At 39.7% G+C, this 21,512-nt stretch overlaps 3 protein-coding genes across 4 annotated transcripts; 2 read left to right on the forward strand and 1 right to left on the reverse strand.

Annotated features, from left to right (window-relative positions):
- Window positions 1-1,439: 1,439 nt before the first annotated feature.
- Window positions 1,440-15,810, reverse strand: LOC307254728 (serine/threonine-protein kinase NIM1; the record flags this gene model as incomplete). The annotated part of the gene is made up of 4 exons (XM_080033214.1): window positions 1,440-2,192; window positions 3,117-3,385; window positions 4,459-4,767; window positions 15,738-15,810. The coding sequence occupies 4 exons, from the start codon at window positions 15,808-15,810 to the stop codon at window positions 1,440-1,442; spliced, it is 1,404 nt and encodes a 467-aa protein (XP_079889340.1).
- On the forward strand, window positions 7,157-9,977 carry pole4 (polymerase (DNA-directed), epsilon 4, accessory subunit). The gene is made up of 4 exons (XM_080032076.1): window positions 7,157-7,514; window positions 8,061-8,145; window positions 8,915-8,956; window positions 9,723-9,977. The coding sequence occupies exons 1-4, from the start codon at window positions 7,266-7,268 to the stop codon at window positions 9,734-9,736; spliced, it is 390 nt and encodes a 129-aa protein (XP_079888202.1). The 5' UTR covers window positions 7,157-7,265; the 3' UTR covers window positions 9,737-9,977.
- Window positions 14,522-19,555, forward strand: ccl44 (chemokine (C-C motif) ligand 44). Of its 2 annotated transcripts, none has more exons than XM_080033216.1 (4): window positions 14,522-14,667; window positions 15,771-15,900; window positions 16,590-16,737; window positions 18,426-19,555. In XM_080033216.1, exons 1-4 carry the CDS (start codon window positions 14,604-14,606, stop codon window positions 18,432-18,434), a joined length of 351 nt encoding a protein of 116 aa, XP_079889342.1. In that variant the 5' UTR covers window positions 14,522-14,603; the 3' UTR covers window positions 18,435-19,555. The 2 variants fall into 2 exon arrangements, with proteins under 2 accessions (XP_079889342.1, XP_079889341.1); XM_080033215.1 differs by lacking the exon at window positions 18,426-19,555 and adding an exon at window positions 16,898-16,963.
- The last annotated feature ends 1,957 nt before the right edge of the window (window positions 19,556-21,512 follow it).

Below are 21,512 nucleotides of genomic sequence, written 5' to 3' on the forward strand. Positions count from 1 at the left end.
AAATGCCAAAAAAATCTTAAAAAAAAAAAAAAAATAAGCAAACCTTAGCACAACCCCTAACATACTGTAGATCTTAATAAAATAAGTAAAGGTTGTGCAACACTTAAAAACAATTAGAGTCCTCCGGACTGTTTGTGACAATCATAAAATATTTACTTACTTATTAAATAAGTATCTCCTTAAAATTAATGTATCAGTACTACTACAAAACACACAGAAGAATATTTAAGACAGCCGCATACTGGCTTTAGATGTTGTCTGTTGTTCTGGCCTCATGTGGTCATCATTTTGTTCAATGCCTGTTATTCTTATTTAATTTTTTATAGTATTAGGTTTCATTTCTGTTGTATGTTGTCAGGATTACCTGTCTGTGGCCTTGGATTAGATCAGAAGATCTTTGCGTAGACTAATAGGGATTGGAAGTTGCTAATACCCATACAGTGATTGTTGAATGTTTTACGTAGGGTTGCAAAATTCCGGGAATTTTATACCCAACTTGATATCATAAATTGATTTTTACTAGACCAGGTTTACAGAGGCTTAAGCTTTGATTTTAAATATAGTTGGGGACAATATATTTTAGCATAATCTTGACTAAAACAACCAGATTTTATGCAAGTACACTTGGCAAATTGCACATAGCACACATCCTACTGCAGGGGTACTGAGGCCACGTCCCCTACATGCTCTGTGCATTCCTCCATCACATGGTGGGGGGGCATTTCACTTTATTTATTGAATGGGTGGGGTCAGACAGACGAGTAATAATTTACTCAACATTCATCTTTTTGTTGTTCAGTGAAATTATTGATTGTTCATAAAATAATCAACTTGATAAAGTTCTTCTTACAAATAAATCTGTTCAAATGTAATGTTTTTTGATTGTATTATTTTGCATGGATGTCTGCCTATGACCAAACATAGTGTTTAAAAGTTTAGATTTATGGTTGGTTATGAAAAAAAATCATTTAAATTACCGCCATTTTGTTAATTCCTATAATTTCCAATTTTGAATGTTCCCAAAATTCCCGAGCGAAAGTTCCCGTGGAAAGTTTCTGGAAACTTTCCGGTAATTTACCGGAAACTTTCCACCCCTTTGCAACCCTAGTTTTACGTCATAAAGCTTACGGTTGGCAATGTAATGGAGAAGAGAGCCATATATCTAATGACTAAACACCAGGGCTTTAAGCTATAATGGACTTGACACTGTGGGAAGAAAGCTCACTCGACTTTGACTTCAACCACCATGTGTCTGCCATTTCGGCCAAGTGTTGCACAACACAACTGGAGGCGCTTCTCAACATGCCCAAATAAAGGCCTCACAAATTAAGGGAGCTCATAGTGATTGAAAGAGCTTCAGCAGCCAAAAGGTCACATATGTATGTGATAAAGTGCCTGCATAAGCACCACTAAGTCAAATGGAGTCCAGTTATTTCCCATTACAGCACCACACAGACAGATGTGGGGTTGTGTGTGCCCACAGACGCTACGGCCCATTTGTTTTGACTCTCGTACTCGTCGGGGTGAAGCGCTGAAAAGCCTACAGCCTCCATTGACCTCCTCTTCTGGACCCGGTGCAGAAGGATCCGGTAGGTCCCCGTCAGCGGGCTCCTGCAGTCTAAGCAGGAATTGTTTTGGAAATGGACCGTCACAATACCCAGATCTGACAGCAAAGCCTTAACCTCCTGCTCCTCCGCGCACAGAGCCCGATCAGCCTGGACAAAGTGGGCCGGGGACAGGGGCAACAGGGCATACGGACGAGGGTACTCAACCCCCTGAAGCCAAACACTGTTCATAATGTGTGTGAGGGAAATGCGTTCAGCAGGCACAGGCTGCAGCATGCCTTTAATGACTAGTTGGCATGGTTCAGGCACACAGGCAGGGGTGGTGTAGGCCCCCTTAAGGATGCAGCGCTTCAGCTTCCCCATTGTGTCCCCATGAAAGGGAAAAGTGGCCGTCACCATGAAGTGCAAGAGAATACCCAAAGCCCAGGTGTCTGAAGAGCATCCATTGTAACCTTTGTCCATAAACAGTTCAGGGGCGGCGTACGGCGGCGAGCCACAGAAGTCGGTGAGGAGTTGGTTAGGGCCGCTCTCTGTGCCGAAGCCAAAGTCTCCCACCTTGATGAGGTAGCTGGTGGTGTAGAAGATGTTCTCTGCCTTTAGGTCTCTGTGGACGATGTTGTTGTCGTGCTGAAATATCACAATACAATGGGAAAATCTCAGTAGGGATTCTGTTTTGTATATTTACTTTAAAACAAATACACAAAAGCCTTATTGTGATGATGATGATGATGATTATGATGATGATTATTATAATTATTATTATCAGTGGTAAAAAGTAAATAAGCACATTTACTCAAGTTATAAGTATAAGTTTGAGTAACATTAATAAAAAAAAAAAAAAAATGTGCTGCAAACTTATGAAATACAATGTGGTGTTGAAGATTACACCGGTGGTTTCAAGCCTTTTTGATCTTTGAAAACAGTGGATCCCTTGCCATGTTTCAGATGCCCTGAAGGTGTTAACAGTCCCCAAGATAGATTTCCCGTCATATCACTTGGCTTTCACTAAAATAATTGCTTGAGGCCCCAAAAGGTAAAAATATCTAACATTTGACAATAGAAGCTCAAAAATGTGATTAAGAAAAAGTATAGTATCTTCTTTATAATCATCTCAATCATCATTTTCCGATGTTCAAAAATGTTGGTATAATAAAATGGAAATTCTAAAATCCTCAGTTCCAGTGGACTTTGTGCTGGCCTATGTAATCACAACATCCCTTGTTTAAGGATGACTGAGAAACCTTTGAGGCATGTCAACTCCCCTCATTACCTATAACCGCTCTACTGGCCACCTTTAAAATAGAATAAAAAAGCAGGTGAAAATGCCGCCAAAAACCTCAATATGTATGCATGTAAATACTTGTACAAGAGAACATGATTAAAATATTTTTGAGATTGAGCCTTTAATTTAACATTATCTCAAATTCATATTTACTTTGAATAACTCAGCCAGATGAATCATGAGTACCTCAAACCTCAGACTTGTTTGTGGATATGATGCCTAGACTATGTGCAGTATAGATGATGATTAAGATTAACACTGAAGCTCACCATGTGTTTAACGGCAGAGAGGACTTGTGCAAAGACCAGCTTAGTTTCCTGGTCGTTTAGCTTCCCCCTGCTGGTGATTCGGGAGTACAGGTCTCCACCGCTGCCGTACTCCATCACCAGATAAAGCATCCTGCCTGTCTCACACACCTCGTAGAGTCGCACTATGTTGGGGTGGCACAGCTTCTCCATGCAGCTGATCTCTGAGGCAGTCAGCGGCTGGCTCCTTTTATCCAGGCGCATCTTCTCTATGATTTTGATGGCAACTCTCTCTGACACAGAAACACAAAGGGAGGCATATAGATGTCAGTGGTGACTCCAGAGAGCGTCTAACAAGGTGAAACAGACGTTTAGAACAAGGACAGAGATTTACAAGATGAAAGCACTTGAGAAAAAAAAAATATGCCATGGATAGATGCAATTGATACATCCACATACGAAGAAGGCTGAAGGAATGTATTGTTGGCATCTACAGTAATTTAATTGGAAGATTGTTGCAAAATTATTTTAAGATGAGAGACAAAGAAATCCTAAAAGTGTAGGCTGCACACACATGGTGAAATTGAGGGAATCAGACTACTGACATGGAATTAATGGCATGTACAATATATCCCCAGAGACAAACTGTTTGCATAACAGAGAAGGCTTGCTTCCCAGACTGGACAGGAGGAAATGTGCTTCATGTTGATGAAAGAGTCCTTACTTTACAAGCATCTACTTTTTTTCCTGCACAAACCCCAAATACGCTTGTTTAGGTGCTATTGTTGAGTGGTATTAAGCCAAATTTACTGAGGCACAAACAAAGGTAAACAAGTTTTTTCTTTATTACTATAATTTCTATTTTGTTTTGCCCTGAATGTATGTTTCTGTAATAAATAAGCAAAATATGAGAGTCTTTGGAAGCTTAAAATATTTTACACAGATAGAAATACAGGAATATGTTACAAACAGTAGGTTAAGTTATCTTTATTAGTCGATCTACACGTCTTTTCGCATATCCCCTCTCAAGTAACCCCACTTCGGAGGGGGTCAGAGCGCAGGGTCAGCCATAGTACAGCGCCCCCTGGACCAGTTTGGGGTTAAGGGTCTTGCTCAAGGACATAATAGTAGAGATGGTGTGCACCATAGATGTAATACCAATCACCACTATAGCATTTCAAGTACAACACCCTTCTGTCCGGTGCCGGGGATTGAACCAGTGACCTCATGGTTACTAGTCAGCCCCCTCTTCATTTAGGCCATCCTACCACCCAGTTTAGTTTGATAAAGATAAGTATGGATTCATCTGGATGCCAGAAGAAAAAATTATTGAAAAGACCCACATAAACAGCTTATGATTCCTGACCTTTAGTCAATTCATGGATGCCCAACTTGACGGTGGAGAAGTTCCCCTGGCCGATCTCTCCACGTAGCTCATAGAAGCCGGCTCTGCGGCCCAGCACAAGGCCTGCAGCCATCTTCTCATCGTGGGTCATGTCATAGACCAATCTCTCAAAAGGTGACAGCCTCATTCTCTCTGCTTTGCTCAGCAGTGGGATGGCACACATGGCAGCAGCCGAAGTCAGGGGCTTTCCTGTGTTCTCCACCTTTGGAGCTTCTTCATCTTTGGTTGTTTTGCTGGCTTTTTGCTTTGGCCAAAGGCGAGTTTTGATGGCTTAAAAAAAAGTGAGAACCTTTTTAAGAAACAACACTGTGGTTTTTTTTAGCAGAGGCAATAATGTGAGGATTAATGTAGTTTCTATCCTCAGCTGTATAGGCCCCACTAACACTACTTCCCTCTTTAGCTATTTTCGTGTTGGACCAATGAAGTCTTACACAAGTCAATTTGCAGACATAACGGTACTGCTCTACAGAACATTTGTAATTCGATTAAGACCTGATGTAAAATCTCTGGTCTCATTTACCCTAACCTGCATCTTATTTTGAGTTTACAGTAACTAAGTCCCTACAGGCATACTGTAACTGATTGTGTAGATTTTAAGATGATTTGAAATTATAATATTTGATAATGATTACAAAATAAACAAATATTCCCAAATGTAAGATCCTTCTGCCCATTGTTTGTCAAAAGAATCCACGATCAGGAGGCAAGAGAAACATTGCCTAAACTCCCATACCTTTGAGGTGTTGCTGTGTGACTACTTGTACTGTATATTATCAGCTAGAAGTCTGGGCAGATTCCAATATTTTTTTGTAGGCTACTATTTGAAATCAGGATGTGTCGACCTTTCCTGTTTTTGTCTGTTCTGGGAACACAAGTATTATTCTTTGGGCACATTGTTCAATTATCAGCACAATTTTTGTAAAAAAAAAGTATTAATTTTTTTCCCAAACAGGAAAGCTGTTCGACCTTTGTTTTATATAAAGGTTCTACCCCGTTTCTTTTGTTCTCCCATGAAACTGTTTATTAAGGTATCACCGTTTCACAGAGCCAAGAGCAATAGGTCATATTTCTGACTGTTCAGCCGTAGGGCTTGAGCTCTGTGTGAGTGTCTTATGGCGCACATACCGTATAACCTCTCCAAATAACAGCACACTTGAATAATGGGTTAATGAGTTACATAAGGTATAGCCAAAAGAGAACAACAATGATAACTTACTTTAAACATTTGTAAATCTGCGGAGTAATAGTACTGTGCCATTTCCTGGTCACCGTCGGTTATATTTAGCTGTAGGCTCGTCATTCGCTTCTTTTAGGCACTGTATAAGTGGGTCTAATCAATTTGACTGTATAATAATGTAATGTAATAATTTTTAACTACATTTGTTTCCTCTTTTCTCATGTGTCTGCTGCACGTTATTGAATGGCAATGTTTTCTGTAGCTGCTACTTGTTTTCTGTATGCCCTTTTCATTAACATGTAAATACAATTGCCTGGCCAATAAAACAAATATGCTTACAGGCGAGATTACAATCAATTCTTAATTGGGATTTTATAAGTAGCCATTTAAAACCTCTGTATCGCTTGTTTATGCATCTTCAGAAAATCTTTAGGTTGGACATGGATGTATATTCAGTAGCCACAAGGACATTTTAAAGTTTAAACAGGCTAAAAATTATATGACTAATAGGTCACCTTTTGTAAAGGGTTCATAGGAAGAAATATATATGTATATATATAAATCCGATAAAGTTACCTTGGAAATGGGTGTCCTTCATGCCCGTCCCACAAGCTGTAACACCCGACTGTGACTGAACAAGTGAATGTGGAGCCTAAGAGGACTAAATCACTCCTCGCAATCCTATTAGGAAGTGTATTAGTGGACTGCTCGTCATCAGCCTAAATCAATCAAAATGTTGGATCCTTTAAAGTGATCACACCATATTAGTTTTTATACAGTAACATTTGAAAAATAATGCATAGGCCTATCTTATTGTTGACAGGTAGGCTATATTAATTCTGTCAGTAAAGCCAAGCTGCATTGTTATGAAATCTGTTTTTTTAACAGTAAAACGTTGTTGAAAACCATCACAAAACTCAAAAACACAGAAACATAACATTTAATAGAAGAACTTTACTATTTTTTGGTAGGCCTATAGGCCTATATTTATTCCTGTATTTATCTAGACATACACATTTATTTATGGGTTTATGTAGCCTAATTATTTAATTATAGCCATAAGTTGGACACAAAGGTTAACAAAACAGAGTAGATAGGACTAGATAAGATATTATGGTATTACTAAGTTGGGTATCATATCCATGTCATTTTCGGAGCATTGAATTTGATAACAAATATGTCATAGGCCTACATAGGCTATATCATATCAAATATAGTTGACACCAAATTGACCTTCATAAGCATTCCTCACCAACAGAATTGTTTTCGAAATATATTCAAATAAAATGTTAAATTTCTTCGGCTCATTATCGTCATCGTCGTAGCTTTGATTGAGGTTTACGTCTAGCCAATAGCGAAACCTTGGTTCGCAATCTGTCCAATCACCGACGAAGATAAATTGGCGGGAGAGGCAAAGGCGGGGCTTCTGAGTGACTGGCTTGCGAATCAGCGCAGCCCCCCTGCCCAAAGACCGGAAGCACATGCTGGCGCTGGTGATGTTGTTGTCATATGTGTCATGTAGCTAGAAAATAGTCGTGACTTGTCTGTTTTTTTTGGAATATTACCTTTGTGTAAAAGAAAAAAACGGAGAATGGCAGCAACAGTTGCTTCGCCTGTGATGCACGCGGAGCTCGAGCCCGACCGGTGCGGGAGTGAGGAGGATAACCGTGGGGTTGAGGCGGAGGAGGAGAGCGGCCAGCAGCAGACAGGCCCCGGGGCCGCCGCCACACACAACCGGCTGTCCAAACTCCCGCTGTCCCGCATCAAGGCGCTCATGAAGACCGACCCAGACGTGTCACTCGCCAGCCAAGAGTCTGTGTTCATCATCGCCAAAGCCACGGTAAAAAAAATACACATAAAAACACAAAGTAAACCCAGCATCAACGCGTTTAGCCTACTCCATACGTGTAATGGTCAATCATAAGAAATTGATCTAAATCTTTTGCAATGGTATTCTTCTCAATAATATATATGTTGTGTGACTCATGTTCACAAGATCAACACACTTATCATAAACCTCAAACTATAGTTGAGGTAAATTTACTATTTAACTCAACTATTTAAATTTACTATAAACTTCTGCAGGCCCCAAACCCCTCAACATGTGCACACAACCTGCAACCATTGAATGAGTTGCTACAGTAGGGTTTTTTAACAACTGTCCTTTCATCAGGGGAGGTTTCTTCCATCTAATGTGGTATTTCTATTATAAATGTAACATTGGTAATATAATCAATCAAAGACAGCAGCAGTTTGATTTCAACAACCAGAGTAGAATAAATATAGCATGGATAACAAGGTTAAGAAACAAGTGATGAACAATCATTGTGCGTTTTTCCACAATCTGTTTTAGTTTGACTTTACAGAATGCATTTCTTTCTTCCAGGAGTTGTTTGTCGAAATGATTGCCAAAGATTCCATGGTGTATGCCCAGCAGGGGAAAAGGAAAACTTTGCAAAGAAAAGACTTGGGTAAGTGCCGTAAAGATATTCTAAATGCAGTTCGCAAATGCATATACAGTTGTAGGGATGCAGCCAACAATTATTGTGGTCATTGAGCATTCTAGCTTTTGTGGCCCTTCGCAATTTGTTTGATTCAAACCATTCCAAGACGCGATCAACAACAACAGCAAGTACAGTCAACCCCTCGTTCAGACTACCAACAAGTTAAAAAAAAACAATAACAAAGTTGAGGCAGCTCACGTATGAAGCCTAATTGTAATCCACAGATCGTTGACAACTCAAAACAAACATTGTGATTAAATCGGCAAAGGTCCACACGATACAATCCATATTTACTCATTATTTCTCCTATAAATCTCCACGAACTGCTGCTGCATTGTCTTTATTTGAAATGAGTCGGCAGATGTGTTTAATATTTAACTTTATTTTCCGTTATTACTCATGTTACATTTCCAATATTTTCTCAATATAATTTGTAGTAACTGAGTTAATGGAGGAATCGTTTAAGCCCTACACAGTCAGTGGGCTCTAAAACGATTTTAAAATGTTGTTGGCAAGCTGATGAACTTCTTTGACCTTAGGTTGTGACAATTAAGATTGTGTGGAGAATAATTTAATTGATGTGATTTTCGGACAGGACATTAGATTGTTTGTTCAGCAGTTGTGAACATGTTCACTTGTACGTTGAAAGAACATTAGAGCTGTATAGGAACCTTAACTAGTTTGTGACCAGAATTCTTTCTTTTTTTCTCCCCTCTCTTGTCTTTTGTCTCTACAGATAATGCGATAGAGGCCATAGATGAATTTGCATTTCTTGAAGGTAAGCCTTTGCAGAACAAAACCCTGAAGTTTCAAGGTCTTTCCTGGCTGTTTGTACACTGCCTGGCCAAAAAAAACACACACACACACACTCAAATATTTCGTTGGACCATCTTTAGATTTGATTACAGCACATATTCGCCATAGAACATTTTGATAAGTTTTTATATGGCACATAAGGTTGGTGAGCCTAGACCTTACCAAATGAAGCAACCCCAGATCATACTGCACACTGCCACACAGGCTTGTACAGTAGGCATTAGGCATGAGGGGAGCATCACTTCAAGTGCCTCTATTCTTACCCTGATGCGCTCATCGCTCTGGAACAGGTTCATTCTGGACTCAACAGACCACACAACCTTTTTCCATTGCACCAGAGTCCAATCTGTATTCTCCCTGGCAAATTGAAGCATTTTTACCTGATAAGCCCCAATAATATGTGGTTTTCTTAGGGCTACCCATCTGCATAGTCCATATCCCTTATGTTCTTTTTGCATTGTGTGTGTGGAAATGCTTGTACTTTCACTATTAAACTGATTGATTCCACCAAATGTTTTAAGTGATCTCCGATGACGATCATTAAATATTTTTCTGACCACATTTGACCGGCCAGTGTATGAATATTGTAATGTTTAATCTCCCACATGTTTAATTAGAATACCAAAGACGCAACAGACAGCATGCTCATGTGGATATGCTTAACACATCTTTATGGATGTTTTTGGTTCTGGTTCAATTTGTACTAACTATTTAAATTTTCTCTGTAGGCACACTGGACTAAACACTGCTTTAGGAGACGAGACCATTGAATATCTGCAACCTTCCAAGAGATGTTCTGTTACAGGGACACCATTTGTCATGAAAACCTTTGTGGTACTTTTCTAAGTCAAACTCTCAAATTGGATATTTCTAAAGGTTTTCTACAATGTGACATGAAGACATCAGTGGGAATGTGTACATTTTTTGTAAATATTTGTGAAATACTACTGTACAATAAAATAAGTTTCAATTTTAAACAACCAGTTTGGGTCCAAGTGAGACCGTCCATCTTCATCAGTTTGTCGCACACTGAATTACAAGTATATTTGCAATTCAAAATCCTTAACTTTGTAAGGGCTGTAGAATTTCCAGGTTTGCGAAGTACACAAACATTTACAACTGCAATTAAAAATAACAAAGAAAACAATGTGTTGCACACTCTTTAGTCGTGATGTAACAATTATTTTATCAAATAGAAAGGGCTGGACTTGGAAAATAATATACCTGTTTGTTTTTTTCTCGTACACATTTTTCCATTTAAAAATTTTGACTTTTTTTGCCAATTGCTATTTTTGAAGAGAAAAAAACATGGCAGCTTGGGGCAGGAAGTAATCTACTCAATTCAAAAATTCCACGCCGGATGTTTGCAAGTAGCGCAAACTCACAGTAAACCTGCATGGTTCTACGTTAATATAGTGTAAGCTTCCTCCTCGTGTACTACTGCCCAGGTGGATCTTTAATTCTACATTCTGTTCCAAAGTGGATCATTACCTCTGTCCAAGGTGCTGATGCTGTGACCTCCAGGCACGTGGGAGCTGTCCAGGGTACTTCCCTTGTCACCACAAGTCAATAAAGGACTTCCTGCTGAAAAAATGGTGGGATGTATTCTTAACTGACTGAATTTGCTGAATTTTATTATCAAAGTTTACTGTAGTAACTACTGCCTTTTTGTTTCTTGTTCGATTTGTTTGTGTGCATAATTTAAAATTTTGCATAATTTTCTTGTTAAACTGTTATCTGTCTGATATGTAGATGTTACCTACTTGCTGCAGGATATGTCAATGGGACCATAAGACAGTGACACCCGGCATGTGTTAAAAAATAATAAGTACATTATTATTAAACTGTGTATTTTGAGCACTACATCACATCAAATTATTTAGTTAGAATCCCTTAAATTGGTCAATTACATAATTGTATTCACAATATTTACTGAGTGGGACATAATACAGTTGGAATACAATTAAGTGAGTCCTGACTTGTGGACACATTGTATAATGGCGACACCAAATGTCTGCAAGGATCTTTAACATTTCTGTCTTGCTATTTCATATCGGTTATCCTCTGACAAATCTTGACGAGCTAAGATTGTCCAGAACAGTATTTGTTTTTGAGCAGAAACAACTATGGGTTAGACAAATATTATTTCACTTGTAAAATCATTCGTTAATGTTCTATTAAGCTGCGGCAGCAACCCATTGTGGTCATGCTGCATACAGTATACAATAGGCCCGTTGTGAAGGTTAAACTTCTTGCTCAACACGGTGAATGTTGTTTGACACTGAGAAGATCACATAGATCTTGGAGTTTGCATTAGGAATGTATCTGAATCTCTCTAGACCTGAGAAGTGTGTTGTTCTTCCTGGCAGCATTTGTTAAACACATCCAAAGTGTTGAGTTTCACACTGTAGGCCCGCAGTCAAGACCCCTTGAGTTTTTCCAGAAGGGATTTTCAAAAATAAATGCCTGAGTGTGTTTAAACTGATTTTCTGGGTTTAGTGTTTCGGGGAGTAATGAAACAGAGCTGTGAGAAGCACAGATGTTTGGTTCCATAGAAGCACCAGTCAACTCCCTGCAGAGGAATGCCTGACTGGCACAGGGGAACATGGAGTACTTGTTTCTAATACATCACATGTTGAAGGATTGGATTCATTCATTGTATTTCCACAGCCAATAAAGACATTCCATTAAGGATATCTCAAGGGAAAAGAAAATGTAGAGCTTCTCCCTCATCCAAAGCAGGACATAAGAATGTCGGACTGACTGTTCTGCCTTTATGTTGATATCATGTCGAGAGAATAAACTTAGTATGGCTTTGTTCGTGAAAATCAGGCTAAATCATTTACTGTTTAGTTATTTAAAATAAGTAGTAAAACATGTTCTTTTACATTCATTATCAGATTACAGATTAAATGATAGTACACATTTTGGGATATGCACTTGTATGCTTTCTTGCTGAGAGTTATATGAGAAGATTAATATCACTCATGTCTGTGTGCTAAATATGAAGCTACAGCCAAAGGGTGATTAGCTTTGTTTAGCATACCGACCAGAAATAATGAAAATGGACGCTTAGCCCTGTTCAGGTAAAAGATTAAACAGGATAAATCTATTCTACAGCCATGATAGCAGCTCTGTGAAGTGCTCTAAGTTAACAGTTAACTCGGCATGCTCATAATTACAACTGCAATAATGTTTAGCATGTTGACATTCTTACCCTGCATTCCAATCACATAATTATTCTTTTTACTATACTACATACTTAATTATGCTGGTTAGAACATCCTAAATATTTTTCTTTAACCAAAAAACTAAAATGTCATCAACCCTTATTGGAGTCTGGTACAAAGTGGTAAACCAACATTGCTGGTCTTTCTCATGCATAGCTCCTGCCAGTACTATGGCTTAAACTCAGCACCTGTAAAGCTCACTAATGATCATACTGTATATCTGACCTGTTTCATCTGTAGAAAATGAGTTACAAGCTGGAATTAACGCTTTAATTAGGAGAACATATGTATGTAAGAATCTCATATAAAACAACTAGATCATTTTAATGGCTGGCACAAATGTTCTTGGTTCATTGTTCTGTATTCAGACCTGTAATCCATACAGCTTGCTGACTTTTTCATACACCTCCCTGTTTGCCTCGTCCCAAGGATTAGTTGAAGTATTGCCCCCTGCATCTTATCCCTGGGAAAATCCTTTTCAGGTACAGTAAGATCTGTTTGGCTGAATGTTCAGCGCAGTAAACCAAGGCCACACCTCACAGGCTCCCCACCCCCTGAAAGAGGAAGACATTACCCCTGTAGCCCCACTATTCACTGCTTTTATTTTTGATTGCTTTGTGAGCCCGTACACCTTGACAGGAGATATTTTAATCGCTGCAAAGATATGCAGAAAATGTATCTGGCTGAAAAGCCGAGCTGTAGTCATGTGGAAGGTATGTTTTTGCAGCTGACATTCCAACCTGATTTCTTGGATCGATTTCTTGAACAGTTAACCCCACCCTCGACACAAACACATGCACACAAACACTGACACATATGCACACACATTACCCCAACCTCACCCTCAGTGTACAGACTGCATATTTTCACATCCAGAATTCGGATGTAGGCCCTTAAGGGACAAATTGTTGCTTTTTTGTCTGAATAGTTCTTCCACCAAATGTTTTAGGTAAAATAATACTTTTTACAATGTTAAGATCTATTTAACCACGGAAACCTAGTCACCATATTAATCTACTCCTTACAAAATGTGGCCATTACATGACCAACATTAGTGTCTAAAGCAATATTTCCTTGCATCAGAAGTGACTCATGATTACAGTGCTGCTTTGCCAATGAACTTATCGTTTGTCTAGATCTGTTTTTTCCAGAGTACAGTACGTCCAAAGCATTTAGACTAATGACGTGTGACATTGTTTTATTAGCCGAATTTATTTTTATTTTCTGACTGTGGGAACACTTTGGCAGTTTTCCCCTCATAATTCTGCAAGATTATTTAATGGAACCGCCCCAGTAGTTTTAGCGAGACAGCTTTAAGTGACCTTGTGTAAGTTGCATTCCTATGTCCTTTTTGTTTGGTGATACATCATATTTCTCTTTTCAGCCTTCTAAACCATCAACTACACATTTCAGACTTTGGTGTAAGCCATCCATCAGCAGCTTCAATAGACAAGTTCAAATGCAGCCATACAAACATATAAAGTTTAAAAAAATAATTGGATTCCAGTCAGGATTGGTAGAAATGGACTTTAATATTAACAAGCATATTTTAATTGGTGTATATTCGCTTGCCACCATGTTTCTACAGTGGCACTGAATGGACAAACCTAACGGTTATACAAGTGTTTATATATAGTGTGTGTCCACCTGAAATTATGCTTGGAAGACCAAGAATAAAAAACGACTTTTAATCCATGTTGATACATTTTGTCATTCAGGGTTTAGTTACGCTAATACATTCAGTTTTTCACAGTTTCTGTGTGTTTGGCATTTCGACTGGAATCCCACAGAGAACATAACTCTGCTGCTAGACTGACCCAGATGCACAAGTCAGACACGCCTACAGTACGGTTTAAGACTGCTGCCAACCTGGATTCATTGGATATTACTTGAATTTAGAATGAATTATTTCCTATTTAAATACCAAATTAGGGACTGATCACGTAGCCGCAGGGGGATTCCGTGTTCATTTCAAACATTAAATCGCCCTCAGTCCAGGAGGGGAAATGCAATGAGGACAAGAGAAGGGATGAGATGAAGGAGGAATTTAAAATCCACAAATGACACGAACAAGGTTTGGCACCCTGAGTGAAGTGGCAGGAAAAAGGAGGAATGAGTGAGAGGTGAGATGAGTGTGAAAGAAAAGGGGAATGAGAGAGGGAGTTTATCTGAGCGTGAGAATGACTGAATATGGATAAACAGAGGGTGGGAGGGAAAGACGGTAAGATAGAAAAGGAGAGGTGGTGGTTGTGAGAGAGTGAGTGAGTGAGAGATGGGCAGGGATGTATAAAAAGAGGGAGGGAGTAATATAAGAGAGAGAGCCATAGAGGGAGAGGTGACAGAGTAGATTATCCTCCTCTCCTCTCTGCCAGCCTCATCATGTTCATGCTGCAGATGTTAACTGTTATCTCTCTGACTGTTATTCTCCTGTCATCTGTGGAAGGTAGGACACAACCACACTTACTATGTGTGCGTGCGTATGTTTGTGTGTGTATGAGTGTTTGTGTGTGTGTGTGTGCGTGTGTGTGTGTGAGAGAGAGAGAGAGAGAGTGTGTGTGTGTGTGTATGTGCGTACATGTGCCTGTGTGAGTGTGTTGCATAGCTTGCATACATGCACCCTGCAGGTGGACAGGGTTGCAAAAAGAGCGATGGCGATGACAAAAAGGGAGAGAAGAGGGGATAGCAGCAGCAGGAGTAGCAGGGAGAAAGGCATGGATGTAAACAGAGGGGCAGTACGCAGGAGGACGAGCATCCAAAATCACACACAGAAAGAGAGAAAGCAACTGTGTAAGGGTCTGTGCAATTGGTGTCGTCTCGTGAAAGTGCTGGAAGTGCTGCGATGGGCCCAATGATGGATTCAAAATCATGGTTGGCACACAACCAGGCAGCACTGTCCTATTTCACAGCCCTTATTGCTCCCGCTGCTTCCATCACACTTTCATTTGTTTACACATTTGCTTTGGATGGAAAGGCATCATGGCACACCTTCCATACAAACACACACCCCTCCTCTCTTTCTCTCACTTTCTCTGCCTCTCATTTCCCCGCCATGGTACTGTGTTTGGCAGCCCAACGGGATGCCATTGTAATTCCTCTGACATTCTTGTGTATTTGTGAGTCCTTATGTGAGTGTGTGTGTATATGTAACTAGAGGGCATGTGCACATTCTGCAGAACAGATAACATTTTGCTGTCTACAAAAGCTGCCAAAGTACTTTGTTCTAGTCTGTGTGTACATTGGGATATTAAGCTCACAGTGTTTAAAAAACATGAGCCTGTGCAGTAATTGTCAAATGTTTCTTTGTCTACTGTTAATGCTATTTGTAACAATGTGCCATGATGTATGCTGTTTGAAACTTTTGCGGCTGTCATGACGTTGCTTCAGTGTCCTGATTTTTACTCTGTGTATAGCTAAGATAAAATCAAAGGTGTGAAAGAGAAGGCAATAAGTCAACATATCATTCTGGCAATGTGCTTTTGTTTGACATCTTTCCCTAATGTTTTCTCGCTCATTTGTTTTTGTCTTTCTTTTCTTTTTTCTTCCCAGGTAAAGGTGTGCAGATGCAAAGAGATGTCCAGTGCTGCATGTTGTACTCCCAGGGCAAGGTGCGTACCAAAGATGTGTTGCGGTTTGAGGTGCAGACGGAGGGGCCCGACTGCAGTATACAAGCCATCATGCAAGTATTTCAACTATCCACTCCTGGAGCTAAAGAGCACATAGCAATCTGCAGGCATGGAAAATATGCCTCTCGTTAGAGGAGGGCAGAGCCGGGCTGAGAGGCATTGTCATCTTTCCAGGTCATGTTGTTATGGCAGGGCTCAGAGCAGTAATTGCCAGGGAAGTAAGAAAGGAAATATGTGGGAATAACAAGCCAACTGAAAATACCTTCCGAGCCAGCTGAGCCCTGCCTCAGCCAGTCAGTCAGAACAGCAGGGTTTAGTTAAGTAAACCATTCTGTATTGTGATACCTTTTGTTTCCAGCAGGTCAGATCTGATGTAGCTTGCTTTTTCATGTGGTCCGGTTAACAAAAACATAGAATTCTAATCCAGTAGACACAATTGTTTCTTTTAATCCTCTCAGTTTCAGCAGTTCCGAACTTCTTGTCCCCAACTTTCCTCACTTTTGATCAGTCAAAAAATCTTAATTGACTCTGTTTCCAGCATCTTAAAGCGTCTCTCCCTTGGGATTCCGTCGAAATTCAAATTCTCAGAGGGCTTTTTTCACATCTGACAGATATCTTTGTCATCCTCCAAATCTTGTGCCTCCAGCAACTTCAAATTTTGGGCATTCTCTTTTGTCCAGCAGAACCTTGTATTGCCAGTTCTACTAAAGTATTGTGGTTGAGTTTTGTGTTCTTTTTACAGTCTTTACACAAAGAAGGCGGTGAAATGTGCAGACCCTAGAGACCGGAAGGTGAAGAGGTTGCTGAGAAAGCTCCTGCTGAGACAGAGGGCCAAGGCCCACCGAACCATGTGGCTCCTTCCTCATGACAACCTGCCCGTCATGTCAGAGGTCAGAGACAAGCTACATTTTGGCTACATGGCTGTCACAACCTCATGCAATACATCTTGTTATCTTTATTCAGCAATATCTATGATAACGCGAGGGATATTTTGATGTTATTTCCTTGTTACCTCAGTTATTTATACATTTCTTCCACTGCAATCATCAGAAAGAACTCTGGGCTGTTCTCAATGTGGAGTGATGAAGGGCCATCAAATATGGAGGAAAACTCATAAGCCCCTTTTACACAGAGATTGCGGCATATTTACGGAACAACATCACTCCAATATGCCGGCTTTGCTTGCTTCTGTGTTATTTACACAGAACCAAGCAACGCCGGCCTGCTGGCGCATCAGTAGTCCCTTTTACACAGCGCTCCGGAATGAAAGAGGTGCTTGTAAACAGCGTCAGGTGTGACGTAAACATTTAGCGCCGCGCCGGTCAGCTGCTTTACAACAACAACAATGGCCGGTGAATTGAGAGCAGAAGTGCTGGAGCTTGCAGTAAGAGGGCAGTATTTTACTGTCCCCACGATGTGCCAGTTGATCTCGCTACGCGCTGAGTCCAACATCACTGGGACAGTTAACCAAACTGACTAAATCAATCCGACCGCTTCACCTCTGTGTGTGTGTGTGTGACAGGTTGGTTGTGAGCGAGTCTCTTTGTGAGGGCAGCGATCTGCCAATCAGACATACACATACACACAGTGTGTGAAGTCACGTTACTGTAGACAGAAATAAAGTGTGGATATACGCTCAGACTTAGGATAATAATAGCGGCGGCGGAATGTGTTAGCAAAACAGTAGCTCTGTGGCTAACAGCTGAGCCGGAGCCTTCAGTCAGCTGAAGCAGACAGTCTAGCGGGGCGAGCAGACTATTCCCCCGTTACTAGGTCGACCTTCAAGCTGAACAAGAGCCCTCCGCTGCGCGTCGAGCTCCTGCTTCAGCTTGTCGGTCTTTATTTCTAGCAAGTGACCCGTTCGCTATACTTTATCCCTTACTTAGCCTAGCCTAGCTTTCCATTGTACAACTTCTCCTGGGCAGAAATAGACTCATACACTCTGCAAAATGAAGCGCGGGGGTTTGGATTGAGCAACGGACCTTATGATCAGCTAGATTATACACCGTTCCTTTTATTTGGTGATTTTTACGGGACATCAGGCCGCCGTGGTTAATGTTAAACACACGTCCTTCAACTGCTAACATGGTCGCATTTTTAGAACGTAGACTATGGAACGTCAAACGCCTCCCTGTTCCGCAACAACAAGCTGGAGCATTTAAACAGAGAGGCGGAACTGATCGTGTCGGGAATCTTACTACCCCCCGAGGTAGTAAAATTCCCGGAACGATCACTCGCACCTTTCTTCCCTCGTTCCGCAACTGTCGCATTTACACAGCAGGGCGGAGGGCCGAAAGGCCGGCATATTCCCGGCTTTCACTGGCTGTGTAAAAGGGGCTATAGTCATAAGTATGTTTCTTTAACCGTTTGACTCCTGCAAGTTCAGTACTATATATATGTGTGTGTATATATATTTATATACACACACACACACACACACACACACACACACACACACACACACACACACACACACACACACACACACACACACACACACACACACACACACACATGAAAGTACCTTTCTTAAATGGCTCACTCCCCTATTTTTGCATTCTTCCCACTTTTTCTACAGGCCAAGTAAACTTTCAGCAGCTCGTCATCTTTAAGCGGCGAAGCTTTGCTGACTCTCCAGTCGTCTCATGTCTCTCTCTATCTACACTATCTGTCTCCCTGGGACCAGACCTGGGCAGCAATACTTATTTAAATGGCTTTAGATATGTAAAAATGAGCTGTGTTTGAAATATTCCCAAACACGTGGAAGTCTCAACAGAGGAGTATTTACTTGTAAGATAAGTTGAATTGATTTTTTTTTTAAATGGCTCATACTGTTATTTACCAGAGTCTGCCTGGAAGTGTCTCCCTACACAACATTACTACTCATGTGATTATACAAATGTTAAATGAGCAGTGATATTAATATTGTATTTCAGCAAGATACTCAATGCTTATTTGTGACCTGTATACCTTCAGTGATGTGTAATGACACTGCACACAGTGCAGGCTTTGACCTGATATATCTGACTGTCAGCCAGGTTAAATCAAAGTGGGATCAGATAGAAGATTATACCTGGAAACAGCTTCATGTGTCAACATACTGAGCAGATTTTCTGGATATTTTGTCCACTCTGTACATTGACTGTTTGTAAACTCCATACTAAACCAGTGTGGAACTTTTGAAATGAGGCCTTTGGGCATCCACCCGAGATTTAAATATCTACACATTTGCAGTTTACATTTGTCTTTCTCAGTAATAGTCCGTCACGAAACTATGCCAAAGTATTCATGATTCAACTTACCACATGGCAAGGCTGTTAAAACGTAGAGGGCTTAGTTGTGTGTGAAGCACACAAGAATTGTATTGTAGAAGAATGCACTGTATCTTAAAACGCAGTATCTCCAGTGAACTATTTTATAAATTAACTGAAATAATTGTCTGATTGTCTTTTTCTGGGTATCTTTTTTGTGCCTGTGTGTCTTATTAACTTCACAGTCCACTTAATTTAGCCATGCTAGCAGTGTGGCTGTATGAGATGGCATGCCTATGCCCAAGTTCACATCTTTGGTCCAGTTTGAAGTATCTTCCAACTATTGGATGGATTTCCCATAGCTGTGGTGATCTCTTAACTTTTCATCTTACACCGTTCATCTGGTAGCCTAGTCTACTTTTTTAATACTAGGGTTTAAATTTGGGCTTAAATAACAATAAAACCAATTACATACCCATTGGCCTCAACTGTGCTTTGTGTTTACTGCTTATTAGCGAAGCATGCTAAACTAAGACAATTAGCATGGTAAACATTATTCTTCTATCAATGTATGTAATATAATGCATCTAAAGTTAGCATTATCAGTGTGAGCACTTTAACATGCTTTTGTTAGCATTTAGTTCAGAGCGTGCCTATATGTTCAGCCTCACAGAGCACTAGCAGACTGGGTTTTATCAATGTGAATGAAGAAAACAAAAAGCTGATTGTATAGCCGTCATCAGTGAGTGACACCTGGTCCAGTGTCAAATGACAAATGACGTTTGCACAGTAAGGCATTACAATGACAACTAAATGGTAAAACATAAGCACACAAGCTACAGCTTTGCCTTTATAGTGAGCTACTCATAAGTGATCATATACTTACACTTATATTTAAATCAAATTAGTTTACCACAGGACTCATCCAGTTATTATTTCAATCTTATTTTTCATATCAAATTTGACCCATGTGTTGAGGAAAAACAGTGTCCGGGAGAGAAGAATATTCTCCACTAGGGGTAGCCACAAACACAATAATGAGAAACAGTTCAATTCCTGAGCCATTTATTTGTCACATTTTTCATAGACTGTCCATCAAAAATAACATCAAGTGTCAAACTTTAAGTCAAACCTCTTAATGAGCATAAAGTTGACAATAGAGCAATAGTCACCTTCACAAGTATTCACTACACTTTCCTCTAAAACATCCCACACCCAATAGCATTAAGCAACTATACATTCAATTCCTCAAGGCATTTACAAACTGTTTCCACAGTACTGTTTCACAAAGCAATACAAAATAAGTCAACCATTAGCTTGCAATATATTTTTCCAGTCGAAATATAACAAAATTAAGTGAGACATTCAGCATGATTTAGTTTAATTACAGGCAGGTGTATACGTATGCACATGTGTACAACAACAAAAAGTCCACTAAGTATCTTGAAACTTGAAACTACAGTCTTCTAAAAACTATTATTCAAAGCAAGAGCAATCAGACCTTACAATTATAAAACAAGATATTTTACCTAAGAAAAAAAAATAATAATTTGATCATACTCTTGTCTGATACTTCCCACTGACTGATTGCAGGAGTACAACAAAGGGTTTCAGTTGAACTTCAGGTATTCCTGTGACATTATTGTGTAGCGAAATCATGTACCCATAGTTTAAAAGCAATAGCAGTAGCACCACAGAAATACAGGAAAAACACACAAATATAATACTTTTAAGAAAATGAAAAAAAAAATCCACAGTCACTTGAGATATACTTACTCCAAAATAAATCAAAACTAGAAATAGTCTCCTTCAGACCATCATCCAGTGTTTTAAATTGTGCGAGCAAACTTAAATAACATTTAAAAATTTCAAAACTTAAATCTTAAACATACTGCACCGATATGCTCCATTGAGTACTTCTGTGTGTAGAGACTCCATATTAAGTTCTATTAGAGGTAGGCATTATGAGAATGACAAATTAATAATGTGTATCAAGAAATAAGTCATGCAAAAGAAACAGACAAATGATGCAGATTAACATTCACAAGATTGGAAATTCACTCTGGGTTTGGTGGTTTCTTTATGAATGGGGGTGTTTCTCTATTCTGATACTGTGTATCCTAACACTGATTCTGGTAAAGAGTTTATTCTGCTTTATGATTCATGAATTATACAAATCTTTAAAAAAATAATGAAGCTTAAGTCTTTTTAAAATGGACTTTCAACTTTTGTTGATGTAGTGAGCTTTCCTGGCATTTAATAAAACAGTAATCCAACATCAAAATGCCTCCAAATAACTGGCACTCCAAGCAAAAACACTGAGTCACATAGGATGTGTAACTGTTCCTAAACTGCATGTGTACTTATTTCCTGTCATCAAGCAGCCTGGGGCCAGGCTTTGTGCTGACAAAGCA

This window comes from Ammodytes marinus (genome assembly GCF_949987685.1).
Source record: "Ammodytes marinus genome assembly, chromosome: 8".
Taxonomy (NCBI): Eukaryota; Metazoa; Chordata; class Actinopteri; order Uranoscopiformes; family Ammodytidae; genus Ammodytes; species Ammodytes marinus.